At 44.2% G+C, this 25,707-nt stretch overlaps 2 protein-coding genes across 2 annotated transcripts; both read right to left on the reverse strand.

Moving 5' to 3' along the window:
• Positions 1-116: 116 nt before the first annotated feature.
• On the reverse strand, positions 117-4,360 carry LOC307058519 (GTPase IMAP family member 5-like; the record flags this gene model as incomplete). Its single annotated transcript, XM_079712018.1, has 3 exons — positions 4,334-4,360; positions 2,504-2,552; positions 117-1,003 (listed from the first exon to the last, which is right to left on the reverse strand). Exons 1-3 carry the CDS (start codon positions 4,346-4,348, stop codon positions 117-119), a joined length of 951 nt encoding a protein of 316 aa, XP_079568144.1. The 5' UTR covers positions 4,349-4,360.
• A 7,115-nt stretch (positions 4,361-11,475) lies between these two features.
• On the reverse strand, positions 11,476-14,687 carry GIMAP1 (GTPase, IMAP family member 1; the record flags this gene model as incomplete). Its single annotated transcript, XM_079711879.1, has 4 exons — positions 11,476-12,539; positions 13,461-13,509; positions 13,969-13,983; positions 14,538-14,687. 4 exons carry the CDS (start codon positions 14,685-14,687, stop codon positions 11,605-11,607), a joined length of 1,149 nt encoding a protein of 382 aa, XP_079568005.1. The 3' UTR covers positions 11,476-11,604.
• Between the last annotated feature and the right edge of the window lie 11,020 nt (positions 14,688-25,707).

Below are 25,707 nucleotides of genomic sequence, written 5' to 3' on the forward strand. Positions count from 1 at the left end.
AAGGAAGGGAAATTGAAAGTGAAATTGTGTAAAAAGCAAATAAAATTCCTTATCAATATAGATAAAAATGCTGACTGAAAAAATGGAAGCTGATGGCAGGTATCATCTGAAAATGCTCAGCATTCGTGAGTGCTACACAAGATAATTAAAATGGCAAGAAAACTCAAAAAGCATATAACAAAAACAGCAAATATTCTGACGTGAGAAATGATCCAGTTTTTGACTCGGAGGAGCACCTTGAAGGCACCGTTTCTCTGGGCCTCTTTCAGGTCTTGCTTTTGCTTTGCAACATGCGACCGCACCTTGGCCAGGTAGCGCACGTGACCTTCTCCATGGGGGTCGCCCCAGCCCTGCTGGAGCCACTGTGCATCAAAGAAGAGGTCGTTGCTGAGGTAGGCGCCCTGGTGCTCCCTCTCCAGCCCCTCGACCACGGCCATCAGCTCGGCCAGCTGCTTCCTCTGCTCGTCCCCGGAGGCCCGGTTGTTGAAGGCGCAGTACCTCTGCCCGCACTCCCGGACCAGGCCCCTCAGCCTGACGTTGTCTGTGTTTGCTACGTAGTCATGCAAGGATCCGTCCGCTAAGTCCTCCTTGCGGGTGAAGAGGAGGACCGTGTGTCTCAGGGCTCTCGCCCCAAAGACCTCTTTCACCCTGGTCACGGCCACCACGTCCTGCTCTGTGAAGCGCCCCAGCTGGGTCACCAGCAGCAGCACGTGAGGCCCCGGGGCCGAGAGCAGGTAGCAGTCCCCGACGTTCTCGTACACCTCTTGGTCCTGGGCCCTCGCCTCAAAGATGGGGGGCGTGTCCACCACCAGGACGCCCCTCCCGTTCCACGTGCCCGTTGCCCCCTGACACTTCCTGGTCACCGACTGGGCCCCCAGCCTGGACTCAAACACCGGCTGGCAGAGGATACTGTTCCCGGTGGCACTTTTCCCGCTGCCTGTTTTGCCCACCAGGATGATCCTCAATGAGGAAGAGGTTGCAAACCGCTGATGCTCTATCCCGCCTAAAAAAAAAAAAAAAAAAAAAAAGAGTTTTTCGTGTTTTACTAAGTCAGTGATTTAAAAAATTTTTTTATTTTATCTTGGAGTTTAGTTTATTAACAATGTTGTGTTAGCTTCAGGTGTGCAGCAAAATGATTACGCTATACATAGACATGTATCTATTCTTTTTCAAATTCTATTCCCATTTAGGTTATTTCAGAATATTAAGCAGAGTTCCCTGTGCTCTACAGTAGGTCCTTGTTGGTAAAGTTAGTGATTCTTAAGAGTTGTAGGTCACGGACCTTTCATGGTACCTCATGAAAGCCTTGGACCTCTTTCCCTGCCAAATAGTGATATTTAAATACATACAAATGTTTGCATACAACTTTAGGCGACTCTTGAATGGCAGGAAGCCCACACTGGGAGCCCGAACTTGGACCCATAGCCAAGAGTAAGAACTGCTACACTAATGAAGGATGCTCCAAGGACTTCATCAGGACCAGGGAAAATACAGCTTTCAGAAAAAAAGTGGTCCCTGTGCTTTTCCAGGGATGGTGATTAGGCCAGTTTCATGCTAAATAAATGTGAGATTAGACAGAGGGGGAGGATGAGAAGTCACAAATGAGAAACTATTATCACCTCTTTTCCACCCACCAATTCCCAGGCACACAGACTGCTCATCACATTCGTCTGAAACTTGGGGGTAAAGGAAGTCTCAGATGTCAGAGCTCCAGTGACCTCCCACTGAGGACCAGCTGAATGTCCCTGAGTTTCTGCTTTTTTGGGTGGGGAGTTGGAAGTGAGCCTACAGAAGGCTTGTCGTTAAAGTCAAGGACGGAGTCTGACAGATGACCCTGGATCGGTGGCTGAAGAAGAGATGATAAGACCATCATGTATAAGAAATACATGTGTTGGAAATATCGTCAATTTGACTGATAGAATTACAGGAAATTAGAACAAAAGTGGTGTTGTCGAGGGTGACCCTGCATCAAGAGCTAAAATCTTCAAGGGATGAAGAGAGTGAGAATCCAAGGATTTCTGGAGTTCTTATGAGCTCAAATGGATTAAGTTCATTTTAGTCTCCAAAATCTGTTATTGTTATTCCTTTTACTCTGTGTTTGTTCTTCCCTTTCTTAAGTATTCTGGATTTTTTTTTTTTTTTTTTTTTTTAGCAAACACGATTACTAAATCTTTATGGGGAACTTTTCCTCTTTTCAGTTGAGTGCAGGCAGGGAAGGTTATCATTTTCACAGTTCGTTTCCAAATCCCCTGACTTCTGACTTGAAGTTTCATTTCCTCATTTCCCATACATCACGGCACAGGGGAGAGCTTCACAAACTCGGGTGTGTGTGGGTGTGATGATGGTAGGGAAGATAAAGAACATGATAGCTGCCTTTTCTTCTGCAGCTGAAAATAACTGGGTTTCTTTTCTGTCACTGTGTTTGAGGTGAGGGAGAGGAGGAGAGAAAATAGTGACTCTTCCCTGATGCCTAGAGCTCTTGAGAATTTGGAGGCTTTCTTACCTTCAGCCATAGTCCCGTATCTGCTCCTCTGAAGCCCTTCCATTCTCTTCTGGAATAAAAAAAGGAAAGGAATAAAAAGCAAGTGTCCATATGGGACTTGGTAAGGCCTGAGAACACCTCCAATTCAGACAGCCAAGAATAATTATCCTTAGATGAGCTGTTTCCACTGCTAATTTTCTAACTTATATTTTACTTTCAAATACCCATATATAACTTTAAGCAAGCCAGGTGATGCTAGGTTATATGAACACAATGCTGATTCCTCATCCTATAGGAAAGCATGAAATGTTTGAAAACAAATCAGTTGATTGTCTCCCCTCCACTGGAAAAGGCATGAAATAAAGAAAGTCTTCTTCTATGGAATGAGAAGCAGGATTTTTTAATTGTTTTGTTATTACTATTATTATTGGAATCAAAGTAAGCAAACTTGCTAGACTAGAGAATAGACATTGCCTTGCTGTAAAGGACATTGGTTTGTTTGAAGTACTGGCCATTTCCAGTCCCAGAAACTCTTTGTACCAGATGGATATCCCCGTGGCAAAGAGGAGAGTACAATGTACCTTCCAATGGGAGCGTGGAACTGGGGATCCAGGGCACCTGTGAGGACGGACATGAGAGGACGGGGTAGAAGATGGAGGAGCACGGCCACCACCCTCCCTCCCCTCTGAGCAGCTGGTGGAGAGAAGCTGGCGCCATGACTGAGGGACAGAATCAACATTCAGGACAGATTCAAGATAAATTCGTTTCCTGCTCAGTTTCAAACCAAATGTCTTTCCTTGTGGGTCTCCCAATAACCACTTAAAAAAATTCCAGTAGATAGAACCAGAAATTGGCAAAACTATGGGGATAAATTCAGATGAGGCATAATATGGTGTCGTTCTTCTTGGTGCTAGAAAAGGCAAGGATGCAATATGCCACTATAGTTAAGATGATCTCTGAGACTGTATTTTATTTATTCAGTTTTCAAGATTACACAGTTATGAAACAAACATTTTAAGGGGAGAAATACACAGAGTAATGAAACACATGCCCACTATTTGCAATGAACAGATCTAAGTATTTTGGCATTTTTACTGCCGCTGTTCGGTTTGATTGAAAAAGTTAAAACATTACACATATAGTTCCATTTATTTATTGTTTGACTCCCCCCAACCCGTCTCATTCTCCCTCTTCCCTTCAGAGGCAACCAATATTCTGAGATACACATGTATGTATAGGTAATATATAGTACTTTTTGGTATTTTAATCTTTTATGTCAGTGACATTATTTATGTAGCATTTTATCCAACTCTTTATTAACAAACATTTGGTGTGCCAAAATACGTGCTTGCTACTACAAACAATGCTGCAGAAGAATCCCCGTACACATCTCCTTGTGCACATGGACGATTTCTCGGGGATATATAGTTTCCACCTGACAAGATACTGCCAAATATGACTTCAAGAAGCTTGTGCTAAGTCATACTGGGAGCAGCCATGGGTGAGAATCCCCTAAATCTTCACTTACGCTTGGTGATATTAGATTTTTAATTTTTTGGTCACCCTGATGGGCATATATTAGGATGTCTTAATTGGTTTAAAGGTGCATTTTATTGAGTAACATTGAATTCAAAACGGTTTTCATAGTTTATTTGCTATTCAGGTTGATTCTGTTATTTCTACCTTTTTCACATTTTTCTATTCTCTCAGTAGGGAAGAATAGAAATGGCTCTCATTAGGGAAACCATCCCTCGTCACATTCTCAGAATTTATTAAGGCAACTTCCTTCCTTTCCTTTTCCTTCTGCACCACTTTCCTTTCCTTAAGCCCAGAGAAGAGTATTTTTCTCACCACATTCTCCCACATGCTGTCCTTGCCTCTGGTAAATAATACTCCAGCTTTTGTTAAAACTGCTCAAATTCTCTGACATCTTTTCTACTTCAGACGACAGTTTCTATATATTGGAATCAATATATCGATGTGGTAAAGACGATGATGACAGTGGTGACAATGTTGATGATGAACTTCACCATGGTAATAATCCTCTGTGCAGCCATTTGTAATTTTCAAGTTTCTTTCATGTCCATTCTTTTAATTGTCCTCCTAAATTCTCTATGATGTGATCAAGATAGGTATTAAAAATTTCTATTAAAATATTAGGAAACTGAGCCTCAGCAGAACTGCCCACAATCACACAACTGCCATGGAGCTAAGACCAAAAAATGGCTCATTTTCCCTGTGTATTCTCCTAGATTTATCAGGGAGGAAAAGAGATTATAAAGTCACTGAACCTCTTGGAACACCACATACCATGCTGCCATCCATGGTCAGGACATAAACTGAGGCAGACAGGCTGGAAGCTTACCCTAAAATTAACAAAGAGAACTGTATTGCAAAATCTTGAGTGCACATTTTCAAAAACAAAAAAAGATTATTCAAAGATAAAATCGCAGGGGGCAGAAGTTGCTCGGAATGGAAGTATTTCAGTTTAAAGCAATCTGGTGTTTTCCCATGACTTGATGATCAGTGTGACCCAAATGGAGCTCTGTGGCTGTCACAAAAGCCAATCAAAGTTCAGGTTACATAAGCAGAGGCGCGCACGGTCCTCCTGAACCGTCTTCTGAGTGGGTCAGGCTGCCGGGGGAGACACGTCCCACCGAGGAGTAGATTTTTTTGGACAGATATTAACAAATAACAAAGTGTGCAGAGGCTTGTCAGAAAGGATATTGATGGAATGCTAAAATGAGTCATAGAATATTAAAAGGACAGAATCAAGCCTAGGAAAAGATCGGGAAACATCCTAAACTGGAAGGAATGTGACATGTGTCAATCACCTAGTAGACAGAAGTGGGAGAATCAGGAGTGGAGGCAGATTTCTTCTCCACAAGGAAAACCCTCCTAATCTTCCCCCAGGTGGGATCAGGAATCATGAGAGAGTCGCGGGCAGTATGCGAGCAGAGATTATAAGAGTATCTGACAGGAACAGCAGGAGGATGTAGCTTAGGTTGGAGGCTGAAGCCAATGAGCATAATGTACCTCCTGATTTGTACATTATGCGAACCTGATTTTATCTTGACGGTACCTTACTTCATCAAACCAGTGGAAAGCGGGCTCTCTCATGCTGTTTCAGGAAAGATAACAATGTTTTCCGTCGGCCTGATTCACATTCTCCTTCGCCCTCTGCCCCCCACCCCCGCCCCCGTTTCCTGGCGCCACTTGTTTCAGAGGTCAGCATTGTGATTTCATAACGCGGCTCTCACAGGAACTTTAGTAGACAAAGGGTTGCTTCCTGTCCACACTGGAATCTGTTTGCCACAGGGTCGAGTTCGACATCGTGTCGTAAGAAAAGTGTGGGGTATTGGGGGAGAATGGGCTGATTTTCAGAAGATCCATGGAACAATGTTCCCTGAGAGGTGTCGTTTGGAGCACGTGGCTCAATGAGGGCGGGAACATAATGATCCCGTACTTGTCCTGTGGAGCCCTAGGAACAGATTCCCGGTGCCCAGGCCTCTCGGGGGCCTGGTGCTGGTCAGGGGTGGGGCGGGGCTGGTCCGGGGGAGTTAAGAGCTAAAACGGAGACGTCCGCCCCACCTAGTTAGGGCACCTGGTGAGTTTCAGTTTTCTCATCTGTCAAATGGGATGAGAATCTTAGTGAAGCTTTATGAAACCCCGTGAAGCTTACGAAAGTCAGAAGAGCTAAGAAGTAGGCAACTAGACGGAAAAGACCTCCACGCTGTGGAAAGCTGTGGGCCGCGAACGCGGGGTGAGCGGTTCCCGAAGCCGCTTCCCTCCCCCTGGGAATCCGCGGTTGCCCATAACGCTCACCATCGGCGCCCCGTTTCACTGACGGGAGAGCCCAGAAGTATGGTAACCGGTGTCAGATCTCGCGAGAAATCAGTAGCCCTGACTCAACCGCGGCCTCCAGGAACCCCCCTCCCCGGGCCCCCACCCAGGACGCTGGGACCCCCGCCGGGTTCCCCTTACCAGGCGCGGCGCTGCGGGCTGGGTGCCGGCGGGTCGGCGCGAGCGCGTGGCCGAAGGTTCCGGGGCTCGGCTGCAGGGCAAGAAGGAAAATGTGGCTAACGGAGTGCGCCCCTGTCCCCGCAGCTGGGGACATCCCCTCCGGATGGGCCGAACCTGCTGCTGCGGAAACCGGGGAGCAGCGAGTTCGGAGCGTGCTGCCCGCCTAATGGGATGTTTCCTGTCGGAGCCCGCGAGCGCCTCGCCCCCTCCCATTTCCTCTTTAAGACGTGATGTTTGGAGGGTGAAAGAGAAAAACACGGCCCCATCCCCCCTGTTCCCCCGTCGCTAAAGGCCCCTGTTGCCTCCGCGGGCGTGTGGTGCTCTCCGGCCACCATTCCCGGAAGATCCACGTTTCATCTCTGTTGTTGAGTCCAAGTACCTCTCACTCTAACACAGACCACGCTGATCTGAGTCTCCCTGTGAAAGCACCTACAAAGAGATCTACTGAGAAAATTAGTTATTTTCTTTGGCGCAAGAAAGAATCACTGGCTTTTCAGGAAGGAGGACTTCTCTACCTTCGTGCAAGGCTGGAGCCCAGATGTAGAACAGGTTGGACTGGAGCTTTCCTCCTGTCCAGAAACTGCCCAGGGCTGGGAGTCAGAGAGTGACTATCCTTGTCTTTTGTTTCTTGGGGTTGGGTGTCTCTTCTTGGGGGTGTGTGTGTGACATTTGAGGGGTGGTAAGCAGTTCTCTTCAGTGTATCCATGAGCTATTTCGCTAGCATGTGGAAGAATAGATCTTAGGTGTTTTCAGATGTAGTAAATCAAGGGATAGACGCGATTTAACGCTATTTCCAAAGTAAAAAGGAGTGCCTAAAATTAATGGTGTAAAGAGTGAAAGGAAATATAAAATAAATAAGAATTGGGCCGAGAAGGAGATTGAATGTAAGGTATAAAAATAATTAAGACCCCAAATAATAATTAAAACAAAATACTACATCATTTTGGAAGATAACTACTTTAAAAAAAAAAAAAGAGGTGAAAGACAAATTTAGAAAAAATCTCAAAATATTTTATTGCTGGAATAAGCAAGCACAAATGCAGTTGTATAAGAAAAGGCAACATTGCCTCCATCAGATGAAGGCTCCCAGGGCAGAAAAAAAGAGTCTTGGGTCATAGACTAGCTCTGGCTTCCCCAAGGAGTTATAGGAATTCCTCTTCTAGGGAGTTCAATCCATAGGATATTTACTGGAAGGAGTAGTGGCATCTGCCCAGCCAGGTGATGAATGTTGAACATTGTACAAGAATTGAATATTGTACAATACTGAATATTGCACAAGACTATGTAAGAGGGTATGCATTGTTTGAAATCTGCTTGAAAAACTCATCATGGGGGCTTCCCTGGTGGCGTAGTAGTTAAGAATCCACCTGCCGATGCAGGGGAGATGGGTTCGAGCCCTGGGTCAAGAAGATCCCACATGCCGTGGAGCAATTAAGCCTGTGTGCCACTACTGAGCCTGCACTCTGGAGCCCGCGTGCCACAACTACCGCGTGCCTAGAGCCCGTGCTCCGCAACAAGAGAAGCCACTGCAATGAGAAGCCCGTGCACTGCAACAAAGAGTAGCCCCCTCTCACCGCAACTAGAGAAAGCCCGTGCGCAGCAAGGAAGACCCAATGCAGCCAAAAATATAAATAAATAATTTTTTTTTAAAAAAAAGAAAAACTCGGGGCTTCCCTGGTGGCGCAGTGGTTGAGAGTCCGCCTGCCGATGCAGGGGGCGCGGGTTCGTGCCCTGGTCTGGGAGGATCCCACGTGCCGCGGAGCGGCTTGGCCCGTGAGCCATGGCCATTGAGCCTGCGTGTCCGGAGCCTGTGCTCCGCAACGGGAGAGGCCACAGCAGTGAGAGGCCCACATACCGCAAAAAAAAAAAAAAAAAAAAAAAAAAAAAAAAAAGAAAAACTCGTCATGACCAAAAACAACTCTCAGAAGTAAGTCAAATATGAACCTCTTTAGATAAAATGACAGCTGTTCCAGGCAGCAGGGCATGGAAATATGAAAGAAACTTCATCAGCACACGATCAACGAATTTTTATTCTTGAAGAGATAAAAGAAAAGGTGAGAAAAAAAAGAAAGAAAATGAGAGGACATGTAAGTAGTCGAGATATATATATATATATATATATATATATATATATATATATTTTCACTCAAATAGACAGTTTTTGAGAAGTTATATTTTTATAGAAGTTATAGTATTTTGACCCTGTGTCTGGTTCAGGAAACTCTTCCTATAGGACAGTAAGGAAAAATAAGTTCCAGTTCTGATTTGCCACGTTTTGTCCTTAGAAAATCACTGGACTCTCAGTAAATTACTTTCCTCTTCAAATAAAAGGCTGTTAATGATAATTACCCTTCATACCTCATGAGGTATTTTTCATCATAAAATATTAAGGCAATAAATTGTTATATTATAGTGTTCTCTCTACAGCTTCTGTTTTCTATTTTATGATCAATCTTATATTATTTTGTTTTATGATCTATCTTGTATTACACGTGTAACATTAAATTGTATATATTTAAAATTTTTTTGGCTGCCCGCACATCATGCGGGATCTTCGTTCCCGACCAGGGATGGAACCCGTGCCCTCTGCAGTGGAAGCGTGGAGTCTTAACCACTGGACCTCCAGGGAAGTCCCTAAATTACATTTAAAAAACTAAAAATTGTGTCTTCCATTTACTTATGAGTCATGTTGCATAGTTCTAAATCTAAGGATTAGAAACTAGCAATATTTTAGAGAACAAATACAACTTTGATTGCACTTTGTAAATATATTTGATGACTAATCGTGCCGACCTTATATTACCACTAGCTCCCAACTCTATACATAGAATAATGTGGAGTAGTTATTATTATGAATAATAAATGCGGAGTATTTATGAGTGTGAAATTTATGTATTTATGAGTATGAGATTTATTTATGAGGATTATTATTATGAGAAGTTTCTTCTTAGACTTTTTGTTTCTGTACTATGTTCTTACGGAATTTAACCTACAAAGTGCTTTCACTCATGTTATTTTGTCATACATGAAAGCTATAAGGATTAATATTAATATATACATCTCAAGAAAAGCTGAATCCCCTTGTGCCCAAGGTCCTGGAGCAAGTTCATAGGGGACCGGCTTTGTCACACAAGCCCTCTGTACATCTGCTCTTTCCACTGTCCCCCACAATGGTCCTGGTGATGCCCCAAGCAGGGTGTTTTAGCCACGGATGTCAAGCCTTCCTCTGATCCTACACATTTCTATATGCTACAGTCCGCATGAGATTTTTACAATCCTAACGCTCATATTTATTTTAAAAATCACATTTCCATTTACAAACAAGACAGAAATAATAAACAATGACAGAAATTGGAGGGCATATGTGGACACCCTGATGTGAGAAAACGAAAAACGAAAGAACAAGCAGGTTACAATCAACCCCATGGTAAGCGAAGTCTTTGGCTCACAACGCATGCTCATGCGCACGTGGCCCTGGATGGGCAAGCTGCGGACACAGGCCGTCCCCGCTAAGTCGGCCCCTTCCTGGGGCCCTCAGCGTGTGGAAAGTGCCCCTCCGTGGCTGAGAGTTCCTGCATGCGCCCAGCACGATGCTGAAGGCAGGAATTGATAATGGACTTTTTTCCAGCCAGGCTTCACAGAGCCCAACTCCCTGCCCCACTACTATGGCCCTCAGGTACCCCCCCACCCCACCCCACTGCAGGCCACTCTAAGCCCGTAGCCATCCTGAGTCTCTGCAGGCCCTTAACCTGAGGTGGCATCGAAGTGCATGCACATAGGCCCCTTCTCCACGTGGAGCTGGGATGGCCCTAGGGTGCCTGCGCACAACCTCCCGGCCCTTAGCACCCCTGAGCCCTGGTAGTATTGGGATATCTGCGTCCTGCTGCATCCACACCTCCTAACTAGCGCATGGCTGATAGAAAGACTTCCTTTAAAGTGTTCTGTCACATTCAGAAATACAGATATAAACAGATCCTAGCGTTTGCTTACACAACGTAAGGATGGCATTCACAGACTTATGTGGGTTGGCCCATCCCCTGTAAAAACCCCACGATACAGTCACACCTAACCTCCGGTGCTCTGTGGTTCTCTGCCGATGACCCTGCCACCCCTCTCTCCTCCATTTTGAGACAGGCGCTTTATTATTATTATTTAAAAATCCAGATAGGTAACTACATTGAAGACATTGCATGTCATTTTCCCCAAATCTTACTTCATTTTGGACAGACATGAACCATAATACATGCTAGAAAGTTGGAAACTGTGTTATTTTCAGTGTAGTTACATTTAACTTCTTGGTACTAAGCCATTGTACTGGTAAATAAACCGATGTATCAGAAGTAAATATTAATATGTATGACTGTGACATCTCTGTCCTTGATGATAATGAAAATTTACAAGGATCACTGAAGGGAGATATCTACCCATAAGAACCAGAAAATATCAAGAAGAGAGAGTGCAGGCTATGCTCTGAATGTTTGTGTCCCCCTCCCCAGCATTTACGTGTTGAAAACCTAATCTGGAGAGGATGGTATTAGGAGATGGGGTCATCGGGAGGTTATTAGGTCATGAGGGTAGATTCCTCATGATTGGGATTAGTGCCCTTGCCAAAGTGCCCCTTCCATCAAGGTGAGGACACAGCCAGAAGGTGGCAGTCTGCAATCTCAGAGAGGGCTCTCCCCCAAACCGGACCATGATTTTGGACTTCCAGCCTCCAGAAGTGTGAGGGATAAATGTCTGTTTTTTCTAAGCCACCCAGTCTGTGGTTTCTTTTTGTTGTTGTTTTTTAATAGCAGTCCAAAGGGAGGAAGGCAGTGTCTAAACAAACAAACAAACACAAGCTAAAAATAGCTGTTTTCCCTTTGCTATAAATCCATTTTCTACTAAAAGTCACCAGTCATTCCACTATTTTTCAAGAGAGGACCAAAACATCAAGCTAACTACCACGTTTTAAGGACGTTTTAAAATTGTACAACTTTATTTTAAAACTGTTTACTGGAGGAAATATGAAACTCTTGAAAACTCTGATTCCTTTGAAATCCCCCTTCTGACCCAAGTGTTCAGTTCCTTTCTTGCCAGGTTACCTGCAAGACTGAATATCACCCTGTCACGGCCTCTGGCCGGTGCCTGTAGAGCAGGCAGAGCAGGACCAGGGCACCCAGCAGGGTGTACACGCCCAGCTTACACCAGGTCCCCCGCGCCTTGGGCCACCGCCACAGCCAGGCCAGCGGCCAGCGCTCCCGCCGCCTCTGCGCGCAGACGGCCACTAGCTCCGCCATCCTGAGCAGCCTCTCCGCGGGGTCCGCGCCGCCCAGGGCCTGCGCCAGGCTGTACAGTTCGTTGGTGTAGGGGGCGCCGCCGTGGTGTCTCACCAGCTCCTCCACCAGCCCCATCAGCGCCATCACCTGCGCCTCCCGCTTCCCGCTGGCGGCTCGGTTGTCGAAGGCGCAGAATCGGTCCCCACACTCGGCCACCAGCTCCCTGAGCGCGCGGTTCCCGGTGTCGCGCACGTAATGCTGCAGCGAGCCCCCAGCCAGGTCCTCCTCGCGGGTGAAGACCACGATGGTGCGCGTCACGATGCCGTCCCCGAACAGCGCCTTCACCCCCCTCCAGGCCTGCTGGTCCTGCGCCGTGAAGCGGCCCAGCTGGGTCACCAGGAGCAGGGCGTGGGGCCCCGGCGCCGAGAGCAGGTAGCAGCGGCCTCTCTCCGTGCAGCCCGGGTCTGTCTGGCAGACTTCGGAGCTGAAGAGGTCCGGGGTGTCAATGATTTCCACGTCCCACTTGGCCCACCTGCAGCTGCCCGCGGCGCAGGTCCGGGTCACCGATGTCGCCCCGAGCCTGGAGAGGAAGCGCTTCTGGCCCAGGATGCTGTTCCCCGTGGCGCTTTTCCCAGTCCCTGACCTCCCGGCCAGGAGGAGCCGCAGCCTGGGCTCCTGCAGGGCAGACTCGCGGGCTTCTAAACCTGTGAACACCAAGGATCTGTAAGCTCCCGAACCTGAAAGTACATATCCTGGTACCCGGGTCCCCTGGACGCCTTTGAACAAAGGAGAAAAGAGTGCTTCGACTTTTGCTTTTCGGACCAAACCTTTACTGAGTGCCCTGGTCGGAGATCTGTGAACTCCGGGGGATCTCTACCCGTCTATTTCTCCCCCCTTTGGCGTCACACATGCACCTGTAGGTGCGCCAGCACCGGGTGAATGTTTCTGTAGAGGACACCCCTGTATAATACAGGCTATTACTTCGTGTGACATGACCTGTCATCCACACTGTGCAGAGCTGCTCCCTATGTGACAACTTCAGTGGCCTCTGCCATACATTCCCAGATACCCTGCCACTGAAGAAAGACAGGAGGGGCAGTGGGCCTGGCCACGAGGGCTGTCTGGTGTCCCACACCCTGGGTTTGAATCACAGCCCCACCCCCCTGCCAGCCTTGTAAACCCTGGGAAGCTGCTTAATCTAAGTGTTAAACCTCTTCTGCACCAATGGGATCAATAATGTAGCGCTGTCCTCATAGGGCTGTTGGGGGGATAAGATGAGACCATCCTTTCTTCCCTCCCTCTTTCCCTCCTCTTCCTCTCTTCTCTCTTAAACCTGCTGCCTAATAAGATACCTGGTTAACCCTCCATCCTTGTTCCCTAACACCTTCTACCTGGTGAATCATGTTCCCTCTAGTATGCAGTTGGATTCCCTCCATATCCCCTTCTGTGGAGATCAAAGAAGGTTTATTCATTTTACCTTAGGGACGGAGGTGCAGGTTAGTCAAAGAACTCAATATCTCACAGCAGGTCAGGGGCAGAGATCTAGGTCAAATGCCAGTCCCAGGGCTCTTTGCTGTTTCATCCCAGCATCGAGAAACCTCTGGGGCTTCTCTCTGTTCCGTGTTGAGTTAGCCCATCCCCCTTACTACCCAGAGCTCATACCTGGGGCAAACACGCGTTGTGAGGCATGTTCTTACCATAGGCGTTTTCTTCATCTCTTGCTGTCTTCTGTCCTCTCATGATTCCCTGAAAGTGTCCCCAACACAATTTATTTATTCTTTCATTCATTCACTCATTCATTCATTCATTCATTCATAGGCAAAACTACCTACTATGTGTCAGGCAAAGTCCAAAATGCTGGTGACACCACAGTTAAAATGTCATAGTTCCTGCCCTCTCTGAGCATCAGAATTTAGGGAAGACAGTGGAACAGCTTGGTCTGTGGTTGGGACGATACTGTGAGAACACTTGGTGAGCTTGTGCTGTCTTTTCAGGGCCTCGAAATGCACAGAGCAGAGGGGAGATGACACCACTTACGCTATGTCAATGAGTAAGCTTTTGATGTTCATTTTCCCAGGTAATTCTATGTCCGTGACGTAAGTTGTAGAAAATAAGTTTACCCTGGAGATTCAGCAGCTGGGGGTGGGGTGGGGGGTTTGTCAAACCCTGAGAACAAGAAAGTTTGCTCACTGACTTAGGACCTACCTTAGGGTTGCTGGCCTGGGAAACAAGAAGAAAATTGGAATTTTGTTTTTGGAAATCAGAAAACAGACATATTTCCCAAGCTGATCTGGAAAGCTCCTGACTCTGTGCTCAGAAAACCACAAAATTTGGCTCGTCCTAATATGTCTAGGAGGTGGGATCCAGAAGGTGGAGGGGGGAGACCCCGAGCTCACCTGCCTCCATGAACACATCCAAGCCACAACTATGGATAGAGCAACTCTCTCTGAGAATGACCTGAAGACTAGCGAAACGGCTCTTCTACAATCAAGGCTGTAAAGAAAGAACCACATGGAGTCTGGTACAGGGGGAGGAGAAGCGATCTAGTTGGGACCTGAATCCCTAGTGGGGACCAGGAAGTGGAGCGGGCTATCCCAGGCTTGGGGATCCTCCCTGGGGAGTGGGGGCTTTGAGCCACATATTAGGCACCGCAGGCCTGGGCTTGACACTGTGAAGATGAGCCCCCTTAGCTGGTTTGAAAATCAGTAGGGCTTACTGGAGGGCTGTAAGATACTGAGACTCTGGTCTTGAAGAGAACAAACATGCTTGCTCACAGTCCCAGTGCAGAGGCAGTACATTGAAGACTGCCTGGTGCTCTGGCCAGCCTGCCGGTACTGCCCCAGAGCAGCTCCCAGCCCTCTCCAGGCTCCCAGTCCAGCCGTTACTGCTCCAGCACTGCCCCCCACAAAGGCCGAGGCCGCCATTGCCAGTGGGCGTGTGTGCACCAGGGAAGGAGCAGAGAGAGCTCTGGAGTGTGGCTCCAACCCCTCTGGCTCTCTATCCTGCCTCTAACCAAGGGGTACACACTGAGGAAAAAGTAGAAGCAGCTCAGAAGTGCAGCCCCAAGCTCTCAGGCCCTGGCCACACCCCCAACCAAGGTGAAGACTGTCATCACATCTGGGGGAAGCCCAACTCCCTTAGGACTCCTGCCCAGCCCCTTGGTCCTTGGCTCCTCCCACAATAGACTAACAACTAGTCCTGAGCCGAGGAGAAGCCCTGGCTGGCACCTGGCTCTGGCTCTAGCCCTCTGCCTCCAGCCTTGCTTCCCACCAAGGCGGTGGCCGCCAGCACACTGTGGGAGAAGACGCAGTCCCCGCTCACTTCACGTCCAGCTCTCCCACCAAAGCCACTGGTGACAGGCACACTGCAAAGGGTTGCTACCCACAAGGACATGCCTTTGAGACCTGGACAGGTAACCATTTCACCTAATTTCATAGAGACAAGCAGAGAAAGTCAAACAACATGAGAAAACAAAGGGATATGTTTTAAATGAAAGAACAAGATAAAACCCCAGGAAAAACCCCTAATGAAACAGAGATAATAATTTACCTGCTAAAGAGTCCAAAGCAATAGTAATAAAAATGCTAACTGAACTTGGGTAAACAACAGATGAACACAGTGGAAACTTCAGCAGAGTATTAGAAAATGCAAAAACCAGTCAGAGCTGAAGAATACGATAACTGAAATGAAAACTTCGCTAGAAGGAATTAAGAGCAGATTAGGCGATGGAGAAGAACACATAAGACAGACTAGTGGAAATCATCCAATCAGTACAGCAAAAACAAAAACACATTTTAAAAAATGAGGATAGTTTATGGGACCTCTGGGACAAAGTCAAGTGTGCTAACATTCACATGATAGAGGTCCCAGAAAGAGAAGAGAGAGAGAAAGGGGTAGAAAATGTATTTGGTGAAATTGTAACTGAAAACTTTCCTAACCTGAAAAGCGAAACAGATATCCAGGTACAGGAAGCACGGAGCACCCCTGTCAGAATGGCTGTCATCCGAAAACAAGAAACAACCAGTGTTGAAGAGGATGTGGAGAAAGGGGACCCTAGTCCACTGATAGCAGGAATGTCGATCGGTACAGCCACGGTGGAAAACAGTATGAAGCTTCCTCAAAAAATTAAAAATAGAACCACCATATGATCCAGCAATTCATTCCTGGGTATATATCCAAAGAAAATGAAAACACTAATTCAAAAAGATGTGTGCACCCCAATGTTCATAGCAGCATTATTGATAATAACCAAGATATGGAAGCAACCTAAGTGTCCATCAACAGATGAATGAAGAAGATGTCATATATATATATATACAGATAGAGATAGATATAATGGAATATTACTCATAAAAAAAGAATGAAAAAGATAAAAAAGAATGAAATCGTTCCATCTGCAACAACATGGATGGACCTGTAGGGTATTATGCTTAGAGAAATAAGTCAGACAGAGAAAGACAAATGCTGTATGTTTCCACTTATATGTGGAATTTAAAATAAAGCAAACAGAGGAATATAACAAAACAGAAACAGACTCACCAACACAGAATAAACTAGTGTTTACCATTGGGGAGGGGGTGGAGTGAGGGGCAAGATGGGGAAGGGGGTTACGAGGTACAAAGTACTGGGTATAAAATAGCTAAGATACACCAATGTAATGCACAGCACAGGGGATCTGGTTAAGTAATATCTTATATTAGCTTTATATGGAGCATAACTATAAAAATGTAGAATCACTATGTCGTATACCCGAAAGTAATAGAATATTGTAAGCCAATTATACTTCAGTAAAAAATAAGTAAATAAATCAGTCTAAATATAATCTGTGTGCTGGAGAGGCTGGGATACTCCCCTCTAACTCCTGATGTTCTTGACCTCAAACCTGAGGCTCTTTGAAGTAAAATACCCACTCACACATTATTTAATACAATTAAACATTCTGCAGTCAAGTTGGCCTGATCCCACGAGTGCCTGAACACGAGAGCGCAGTCTCTCCTCAGTCTACTCCGGCTTCATTTCCACCTAATCCCCTCCCCAGTCAGCCCCTCCACAAACAGCAGATTTCAGGGCCTTTTCCAACCCACCTCGTGCGTTCATTCCCAGGACGATTCATTCCCCCCCACATTTCTGCCTGAGTCCTGTCTGTGCTTCAACGTCCATTTCAAATTCTGCCTCTTCATGTCGCCCACCTTGTTCCTACAGGTAACTGTGTTCTCCCCCTATTGGCACCAACAACGAAGCAAAAGCAAAGGGAGAGGTTGGCTGAATGACCTGCCTCTGGCCAAAGGACTCAGATGGCAGGTTGGCCTAGACCTCAAGCCAAAGCTGTCGGTGTTTCTGCAGTAACTCTCCTGCCGCCCCTCCCCTCCCCGTTACCCTCCCACCCCCCGTCACCCCACCCCCCAAAGCTTCTGTAAAGTTTACCCCAGGGGTAAATCACACAATGTGATTCGTTATTTTGTGTCTAGAAATCAACAAACTCCCTTAATTGACACCAGAGCAGCCCACAGAGCCCAGTCTGGGGTGGGGAGCAGGTGTTCAAGTGATCATGCAGAGCAAGCGGTGAGGACCAGCTTCATAACCTCAGCTGTCTCTTGCACTATCGTGGATAGTGCTAAGGAGAGCGGAGGCTTTAGGAGGGTTCAGCTCAGATATATACAGAATTTTCACTTTGTAACTTGTTCTGAGGTTAGCTTCCCTTATATGTCCCCAGGAAAATCTTTTGCATTTGCTGCATATGCGTTTGGGGAGCGTTCATTGCCTTCTGCTGTAGTCCTAGCAGAAGGACTAAAGGAACAGGGAAGGAGAGAGAATTGCGTCCCAGAGAAGAGCGTGTGCGCTCCAGAGCTGGAGAGAATGCTTAGCGGTTCTTCTGAACTTACTGTGTCTGACACTCAGAACATCCTTACAAACCTATAGGCACATGAAGCTACGTTTCTAGATCCTGCTCCCCTTTCTCATACTTACTAGAATGCAGCTGCTCACTCAGCCAGCTTCGCACAGGCAGAGCTCTTCCTGTTTCCCACAGGTCCTGTTCTGGGCTGGTTCCTTTTCCCTTGTGCTCACCGTTCCTGCAGAATTGGTGACAGGCTCTAACGCTGGCTCCGGGAATCTCCTGACCTACCGCCTGCCCTTGGGCTGTGGGTTGGGTGCAGTGGGCCGTTTCCTCCCCACACATGGAGGAAGTCTCTGCGCCTCTCAGACCTCAGAGCTCAGGAAGCTCAGGAAGGGAGGGCCCAGTGGTGATGACTTAAAGAGACAGAAACATTGGCCAGTGAGGTGGTGGGTGTGCAACGTTGTCACTGCGAATCCCACCCTCTGCTTTGGGCTATGGTACTGTTTTCCAGAGGTTCCTGTGACACCAGCATCTTGTCCCTGGCAGGGTCTATAACCTCCGTGGGGAAGAGCATTTTAGGTTTCTGAGGCCTCGTTTTTGTTTCTGACCTTTGACCAGCAATCTTATCTCTAGTTGTCTTTTGCTTTTTAGGCATTTAAAAAAAATAAAATAAAATGGCCTCTTGAGGGTCTCCGTCCCCAGGACAGGAATTTGAGAGGAATCTCTGAGTGAATGTCAGAGTGGACAATGCCACCAAAGTGGTCCTACCTGCCAGGAACATCACACGCAAAGTCTCATCATTCTGAAAGAAAAGGAGGGCTTTTCCAGCTATTAAAAATAGGACAGCTGGCAGAAGACAGAAAATTTTTATACAGGGCTTAACCTAGCCCTCTCTGTTGGTACCTCCAACTCAAGTGACTGTTTCTCCTCTTAGGAGGATCATGACAAAGGTGAGTAAAATAGCCAATCATTGTGTGGAGAGAAGTATTTTGGTGACACAGGCCCTGGACCTGGTTAGATCATTAACAACCCGTGTGATCTTGCCTAACTCACTTCAACTTTCTGGAGTTGACGTTCCACGTATATAGTGAGGGGATTAACTTCATCTGAAGCTAATGGGCTGGGGTCTGATGTTCACCCATCCTTGCCAGCTCTTTAGCGAAGAACGCAACTCCCACTGAACTCCACCTGGTCACCCCCCCCCACACTCTGCCCCCTGCCCATACCCTCCAGCTTTATTGAGATATAATTGACATATAACACTGTATGTGTTTAAAGTGCATGATATATTGATTTGATACACTTTTATATTTCAAAATGATTACTGCCATAACATTAGCTAACACCTGCATCACAACACATAATTACCATTTCTTTTTGGTGGTGAGAACATTTAAGATCTACTCTCTAAGCAATTCTCGGGTAGATAATACAGAATTACACTATAATCACTGTGCCGTGCATTGGATCCCCAGACCTACTCATCTTCTACGTGGAAGTTTGTACTCTTTGACCAACATCTCCCCATGTCTCCCATTTCCCAGCCCCTGGTAATCACCATTCTACTCTCAATTTCTATGAATTTGGCTTTTTAAAATTCCACATAAAAACGTGCTATCATACAGTATTTGTCATTCTCTGACTGCTTTGGCTATTTGAAATATTTTGTGTTCCCTTACAAATTTTAGGATGTTTTTTTCTGTTTCTGAAAAACACCATTGGAATTTTGATAGGAACTGCATTGAATCTGTAGATACTTTTGGGTAGTATGGACATTTTAACAATATTAATTCTTTCAATCCATGAGCATGGAATACATTTTCATTTATTTGTGTCTTTTAATTTCTTTTATCAGTGTCTTATAATTTTCATGTACAGGTCTTTGACCTCCTTTCTTAAATTTATTTCTAGGTGTTTTATTCTTTCTGATGCTATTGTAAATGGGATTATTTTCTTAATTTCTCTTTCTCATAAATCATTATTAGTGTTTAGAAATGCAACTGATTTTTGTATATGATTTTGTATCCCACAGCTTCATTGAATTTGCCTATTACTTACCACATTTTTTGAGTGGAGTCTTTAAAATTTTCTATATATAAGATCATGTCATCTGAAAATAGAGACAGTTTTACTTCTTCCTTTCTGATTTAGATGTCTTTTATTTCTTTCTCTTGCCTAATTGCTCTGCCTGGGACTTCCAGTACTATATTGAATAGAAGTGGTGAGAGTGGGCATTCTTGTATTTTTCCTGATCTTATAGGAAAAGCTTCTAGCTTTCCGCTGTTGAGTATGATAGCTCTGGGCTTATTGTATATGACCTTTATTATTAGAGGTTTGTTACCTTTGTATCCAGTTTGTTGAGAGATTTTATCATGAAAGGATGTTGAATTTTGTCAAATGCTTTTTCTGTATCTATTGAGATGATCATATGTTTTTTTTTTAACATCTTTATTGGAGTATAATTGCTTTACAATGGTGTGTTAGTTTCTGCTTTATAACAAAGTGAATCAGCTATACATATACATATGTTCCCATATCTCTTCCCTCTTGCATCTCCCTCCCTCCCACCCTCCCTATCCCACCCCTCTAGGTGGTCACAAAGCACCGAGCTGATCTCCCTGTGCTATGCGGCTGCTTCCCACTAGCTATCTATTTTACGTTTGGTAGTGTATATATGTCCATGCCACTCTCTCACTTTGTCACAGCTTACCCTTCCCCCTCCCCATGTCCTCAAGTCCATTCTCTAGTAGGTCTGTATCTTTATTCCCGTCTTGCCCCTAGGCTCTCCATGACCTTTTTTTTTTTCTTAGATTCCATATATATGTGTTAGCATATGGTATTTGTTTTTCTCTTTCTGACTTACTTCACTCTGTATGACAGACTCTAGGTCCATCCACCTCACTACAAATAACTCAGTTTCATTTCTTTTTATGGCTGAGTAATATTCCATTGTGTATATGTGCCACATCTCCTTCATCCATTCATCTGTTGATGGACACTTAGGTTGCTTCCATGTCCTGGCTATTGTAAATAGAGCTGCAATGAACATTTTGGTACATGACTCTTTTTGAATTATGGTTTTCTCAGGGTATATGCCCAGTAGTGGGATTGATGGGTCGTATGGTAGTTCTATTTGTAGTTTTTTAAGGAACCTCCATACTGTTCTCCATAGTGGCTGTACCAATTCACATTCCCACCAGCAGTGCAAGAGTGTTCCCTTTTCTCCACATCCCCTCCAGCATTTATTGTTTCTAGATATTTTGATGATGGCCGTTCCGACCGGTGTGAGATGATATCTCATTGTAGTTTTGATTTGCATTTCTCTAATGATTAATGATGTTGAGCATTCTTTCATGTGTTTGTTGGCAATCTGTATATCTTCTTTGGAGAAATGTCTATTTAGGTCTCCTGCTCATTTTTGGATTGGGTTTTTTGTTTTTTTGTTATTTAGCTGCATGAGCTGCTTGTAAATTTCGGAGATTAACCTTTTGTCTGTTGATTCATCTGCAAATATTTTCTCCCATTCTGAGGGTTGTCTTTTGGTCTTGTTTCTGGTTTCCTTTGCTGTGCAAAAGCTTTTAAGTTTCATTAGGTCCCATTTGTTTATTTTTGTTTTTATTTCCATTTCTCTAGGAGGCGGATCAAAAAGGATCTTGCTGTGATTTACATCAAAGAGTGTTCTTCCTATGTTTTCCTCTAAGAGTTTTATAGTGTCTGGCCTTACATTTAGGTCTTTAATCCGTTTTGAGTTTATTTTTGTGTATGGTGTTAAGGAGTATTCTAAATTCATACTTTTACATGTAGCTGTCCAGTTTTCCCAGCACCACTTATTGAAGAGGCTGTCTTTTCTCCACTGTATATTCTTGCCTCCTTTATCAAAGATAAGGTGACCATATGTGCATGGGTTTATCTCTGGGCTTTCTATTCTGTTCCGATCATATGGTTTTTATTCTTCATTTTGTTAATGTGGTGTATCACATTGATTGATCTGTGGATGTTGAACCATCTTTGCATCCCTCTTCACCTCATTTTTGAACAGTGTCTTTTCTTACCTAATTGCTCTAGTTAGAACCTCTGGTACAAAGTTGAAATGAAGTGACAAGAACAGATATCCTTGTCTTTTATCTAATCTTAGCAGGAAAGCTTTCAGTCTCCCATTATTAAGTATGGTACTAGCTGTAGAATTTTCACAGATGTCTTTTACAAGGTTGTCGAATTTTCTTTCTCTTCATAGTTTGTTGAGTGTTTTTACTATGAACCTGTGTTCAATTTTCTCAAATGCTTTTTCTAAATCTATTGAAATGATCATTTTTTCCTTATACTATTGATATGGCTTACTACATTAATTGATCTTAAACCAGTATTGAATTCCTGGGATAAATTCCACTTGTTCATGGTGTACACGCCTTTTTATATATTGCTGGATTCTCTTTGCTTGTATTCTGTTGGGATTTTTGCATCTATATTCATAAGACATATTGGTATATAGTTTCTTTTATTGTGATGTCTTTTTCCGGTTTGATATCAGTATAATACTGGCATCATAGAGTGAGTTCAGAAGTGTTCGTCCTCTTCTATGTTTTGGAAAAGACTGTGAAGAATTGGTATTAATTTTTCTTAGATGTTTGGTAGAGTTAATCAGTAAAGCCATTTGGGCCTGGGTGTTTTGTTTGTTTGTTGTAGTAATATTTTTTATTAGTAATTGAATCTCTTTAAGTGTTATAGGTCTATTCAGACCTTCTATTTCTTCTTGATTCAGTTTTGATAGCTTATGAATTAGTCCATTTTATCTAAGTTACCTAATCTGGGGTAAAACTTGTTCATAATATTTCCTTGTAATTGTTTTATTTCTGTAAGGTCAGTACCAGTGTTTCCTCTTTCATTCATGATTTTAGTAATTTAATTTTCCTCCATATTTTTTTGGCCAGACTACCTAGAGATTTGTCAATTTGTTGATCTTTTCAAAGAATCAAGTTTTGGTTTTGTTGATTTTCTATATTGCTTTCTATTGTTTTTATATTCTCTAGTTCATTAATTTCCACTCTAACTTTTATTATATCCCTCTTCTGACTGCTTTACATTTAGTTTGTTCTTAATTTCTTACTGCTTTATTATAAAATATTAGATTATTGTTTTGAGAACTTCTTTGTTTAATATAGGTATTTCCAACTATAAAATTTCCTCTAAGCATTGTTTTAGCTCTATAAATTTTGCTATGTTGTTTCTTCATTTGCATTCATCTCAAAGTATTTATAATGTCCCATTTGATTTTTTCTTTGACTCATTGGTTATTTAAGATGGTGTTGTTTAATATCCACATATTACTGAATTTCTCAATTTTTTTATTGATTTCTAATTTTACTCCATTTTGGTTGGAGAACACACTATGTATGATTTCAAGCCTCTTAAATGTATTGAGGCTTGTTTTATGGCCTTGTAACTGATCTATTTAGAAGAATATTCCTTGCGCACTTGAAAAGAATGTGTATTCTGCTGTGGCTGGGTGGAGTATCTTGTGTTAGATCTAGTTGATTTATAGTGTTGGCCACATCTTCTGTTTCTTTCTTGACTTTCTGATTAGTTGATCTATGCGTTATTCTTAGTCAGGTATTGGACTCTACAGCTATTACTGTTGAATAGCCTATTTTGCCTTGATTTCTGTCATTTTCTGCTTCATGTGTTTCAGGGTTCATTTGCTAAGTTCATATGTTTATAATTGCTATATTTTCAAATTCATTGATTCTTTCTACTGTCAGTTCAAATCTGTCATTAAGCTCTTGTGGTAAATTTTAAAATTTCAGTCCTACTTTTGAACTTCAGAATTTCTATTTTGTTCTTTTATAAAAAATAATTTCTATCTCTTTACTGACATTCTCTATTTGATGAGATATTGTCATCATAGCTTCCTTTATTTCTTTAAGTGTGATTCCTTCAGCTCTTTAAATATATGTATAATTGCTGCTTTGAAGCTCTGTCTTCAAATCCAATATCTGGGCCCTCTCACAGGCAATTCTTGTTGCCTGATTTTTTCCAGTACATGGACCATACTTTTCTGTTTCTTTGCATGTCTTGTAGTTTTCATTAAAAAACTGGGCATTTTAGGTGTATAGTGTAGCAACTCTGGATATTGATTCACCTCCTGCTTTTCTGGGGCTTGATTTGCTGTTGCTCCCTATTTGTTTAGTGACTCAGCTAGGCTCTTCTAGTGAAGACTATTTCCCACACAGTGTGGAATCTCTGATGTTGCTCCTCAGAGGGTGCAGACTTTGGCATTCACACAGTCACCTGGGATGAAAAGTTTTAGCAGTGCTCTCTCTGAATGTCTGTTTCCCTAATCTCTTTGTTAATCTGTGTGACTCTGTTGGTATTACACCCAGCTGTTAGGCTTACTAACTGCCATTTGATTGCACTCTAGTTTTTTTTTTTTTTTTGCTGTACGCGGGCCTCTCACTGTTGTGGCCTCTCCTGTTGTGGAGCACAGGCTCCAGATGCGCAGGCTCAGTGGCCATGGCTCACGGGCCCAGCTGCTCTGCGGCATGTGGGATCCTCCCAGACCGGGGCACGAACCCGTGTTCCCTGCACCGGCAGGCGGACTCCCAACCACTGTGCCACCAGGGAAGCCCGCACTCTAGTTTTTGATGAGGTTCATGAGCATAAATTGCTCCACAGTCTGGTCTAATTAAATTTGGTTTCCTTTGCAGGGGCAGTTTTCATGGCCAATTTTTCAGGTTTTCTCTGGCCCTAGAAGGACTCTTCTTACCTGTCTATTTTTTCTGGTTCTTGCTGGTAAAATTGTTGGCCTATGGTTTCTCTTATGGCTCTCACAATGTTACCAGTCTCCTTTAAATTGCTTACCACTAAAATCTTTATCATTTTCAAAAATACCCTTTTACTTGAACTTCCCACACTCTATTTCAAATAATTGCTTCCTTTGGGGAGGGCTTTAGAGTTTTCTGTTATTATGAACTTCTTTTCATCCTGAACAAAATCTTTGAGCCACAGCTCCAAGCCCAGAGCAGGGGGTGGTAGCCTCTGGACTTCTCAGCTTGCCTCTCCTAGCATGAAACCTCTATCTTAAGAGGGAGCTGGAGTGTGGGCAGTTGGGGCCTGCCATGCCTAGGGTAGAGTGTCTGCCCTATGAATAGAGGAGCAATAGGGTACTGCTGGCTGCACTCACCAGAACTTTAGTCTCTGTAGCTCATTGTTGGAGGGGATGGGAAATGTTGCCAGCCTGGCCCTGTTGGTACTATACTATATTCTTGCTGGGTAGCTGAGGGGAGAGGGAGCCCCATCTTCTTGGCCACCCCTGCCTAGAATGGAGTTTCCTTGAAGCTGAGCTGAGGATGGGTTGGGGACAGAGAAACTGGGTCACGGCTCAAGCACGATGCAGACTCTCACTGTTCTTACTCAGATTCAGTAGACTTTTTTTGAATAAATGTCTATTCACTTGTTATATGATCTTAGCACAATGTCTAGAGATTTTGCTTTCTTTAAAAAGAATTTCCACTGTTTATGGTTTTTCACCAGTAATAAGCTTGCAGGGCTCCCCACAATGCTTTCTGGAGTTGGACACCCTGTCATTAGTTTAAATTAAACTTTGGCCATGTTGCTAGCTCCCCTCTTCTTCCTTCCTGCTGAGTGCATGGGTTTTGTAGAGTTTAGTTTCCCCTTCTTGTTGTTCTTTATTGTAGTTGAATGAAATATAGTTAACAGGGACCTAGGTGGCAGCTGCCATTGTCTTCCAGATTGCTATTTTATCTGGAATCCTTGGTTTTCCACTAAATACAAACATGCTATACTTGCAGAGGATAAGAAAAGTGTTAGTGTCTCCTTATATTTCCAAATAGTCATGTGCGGCCTCTCAAAGCTTAGAAATGAGTCATTAAGTACCATTTTCAAGTTATATATATATATATATTTTTTTTTTTTTAAAGAGTGCATGCATTTTTAAAAAATTAATTAATTAACTTATTTATTTTTGGCTGTGTTGGGTCTTCGTTTCTGTGCGCGGGCTTTCTCCAGTTGTGGTGAGCGGGGGCCACTCTTCATCGCGGTGCACGGGCCTCTCACTGTCACGGCCTCTCCCGTTGTGGAACACAGGCTCCAGA

Source organism: Hyperoodon ampullatus, assembly GCF_949752795.1.
Source record: "Hyperoodon ampullatus genome assembly, chromosome: 9".
In the NCBI taxonomy this organism is placed as follows: Eukaryota; Metazoa; Chordata; class Mammalia; order Artiodactyla; family Ziphiidae; genus Hyperoodon; species Hyperoodon ampullatus.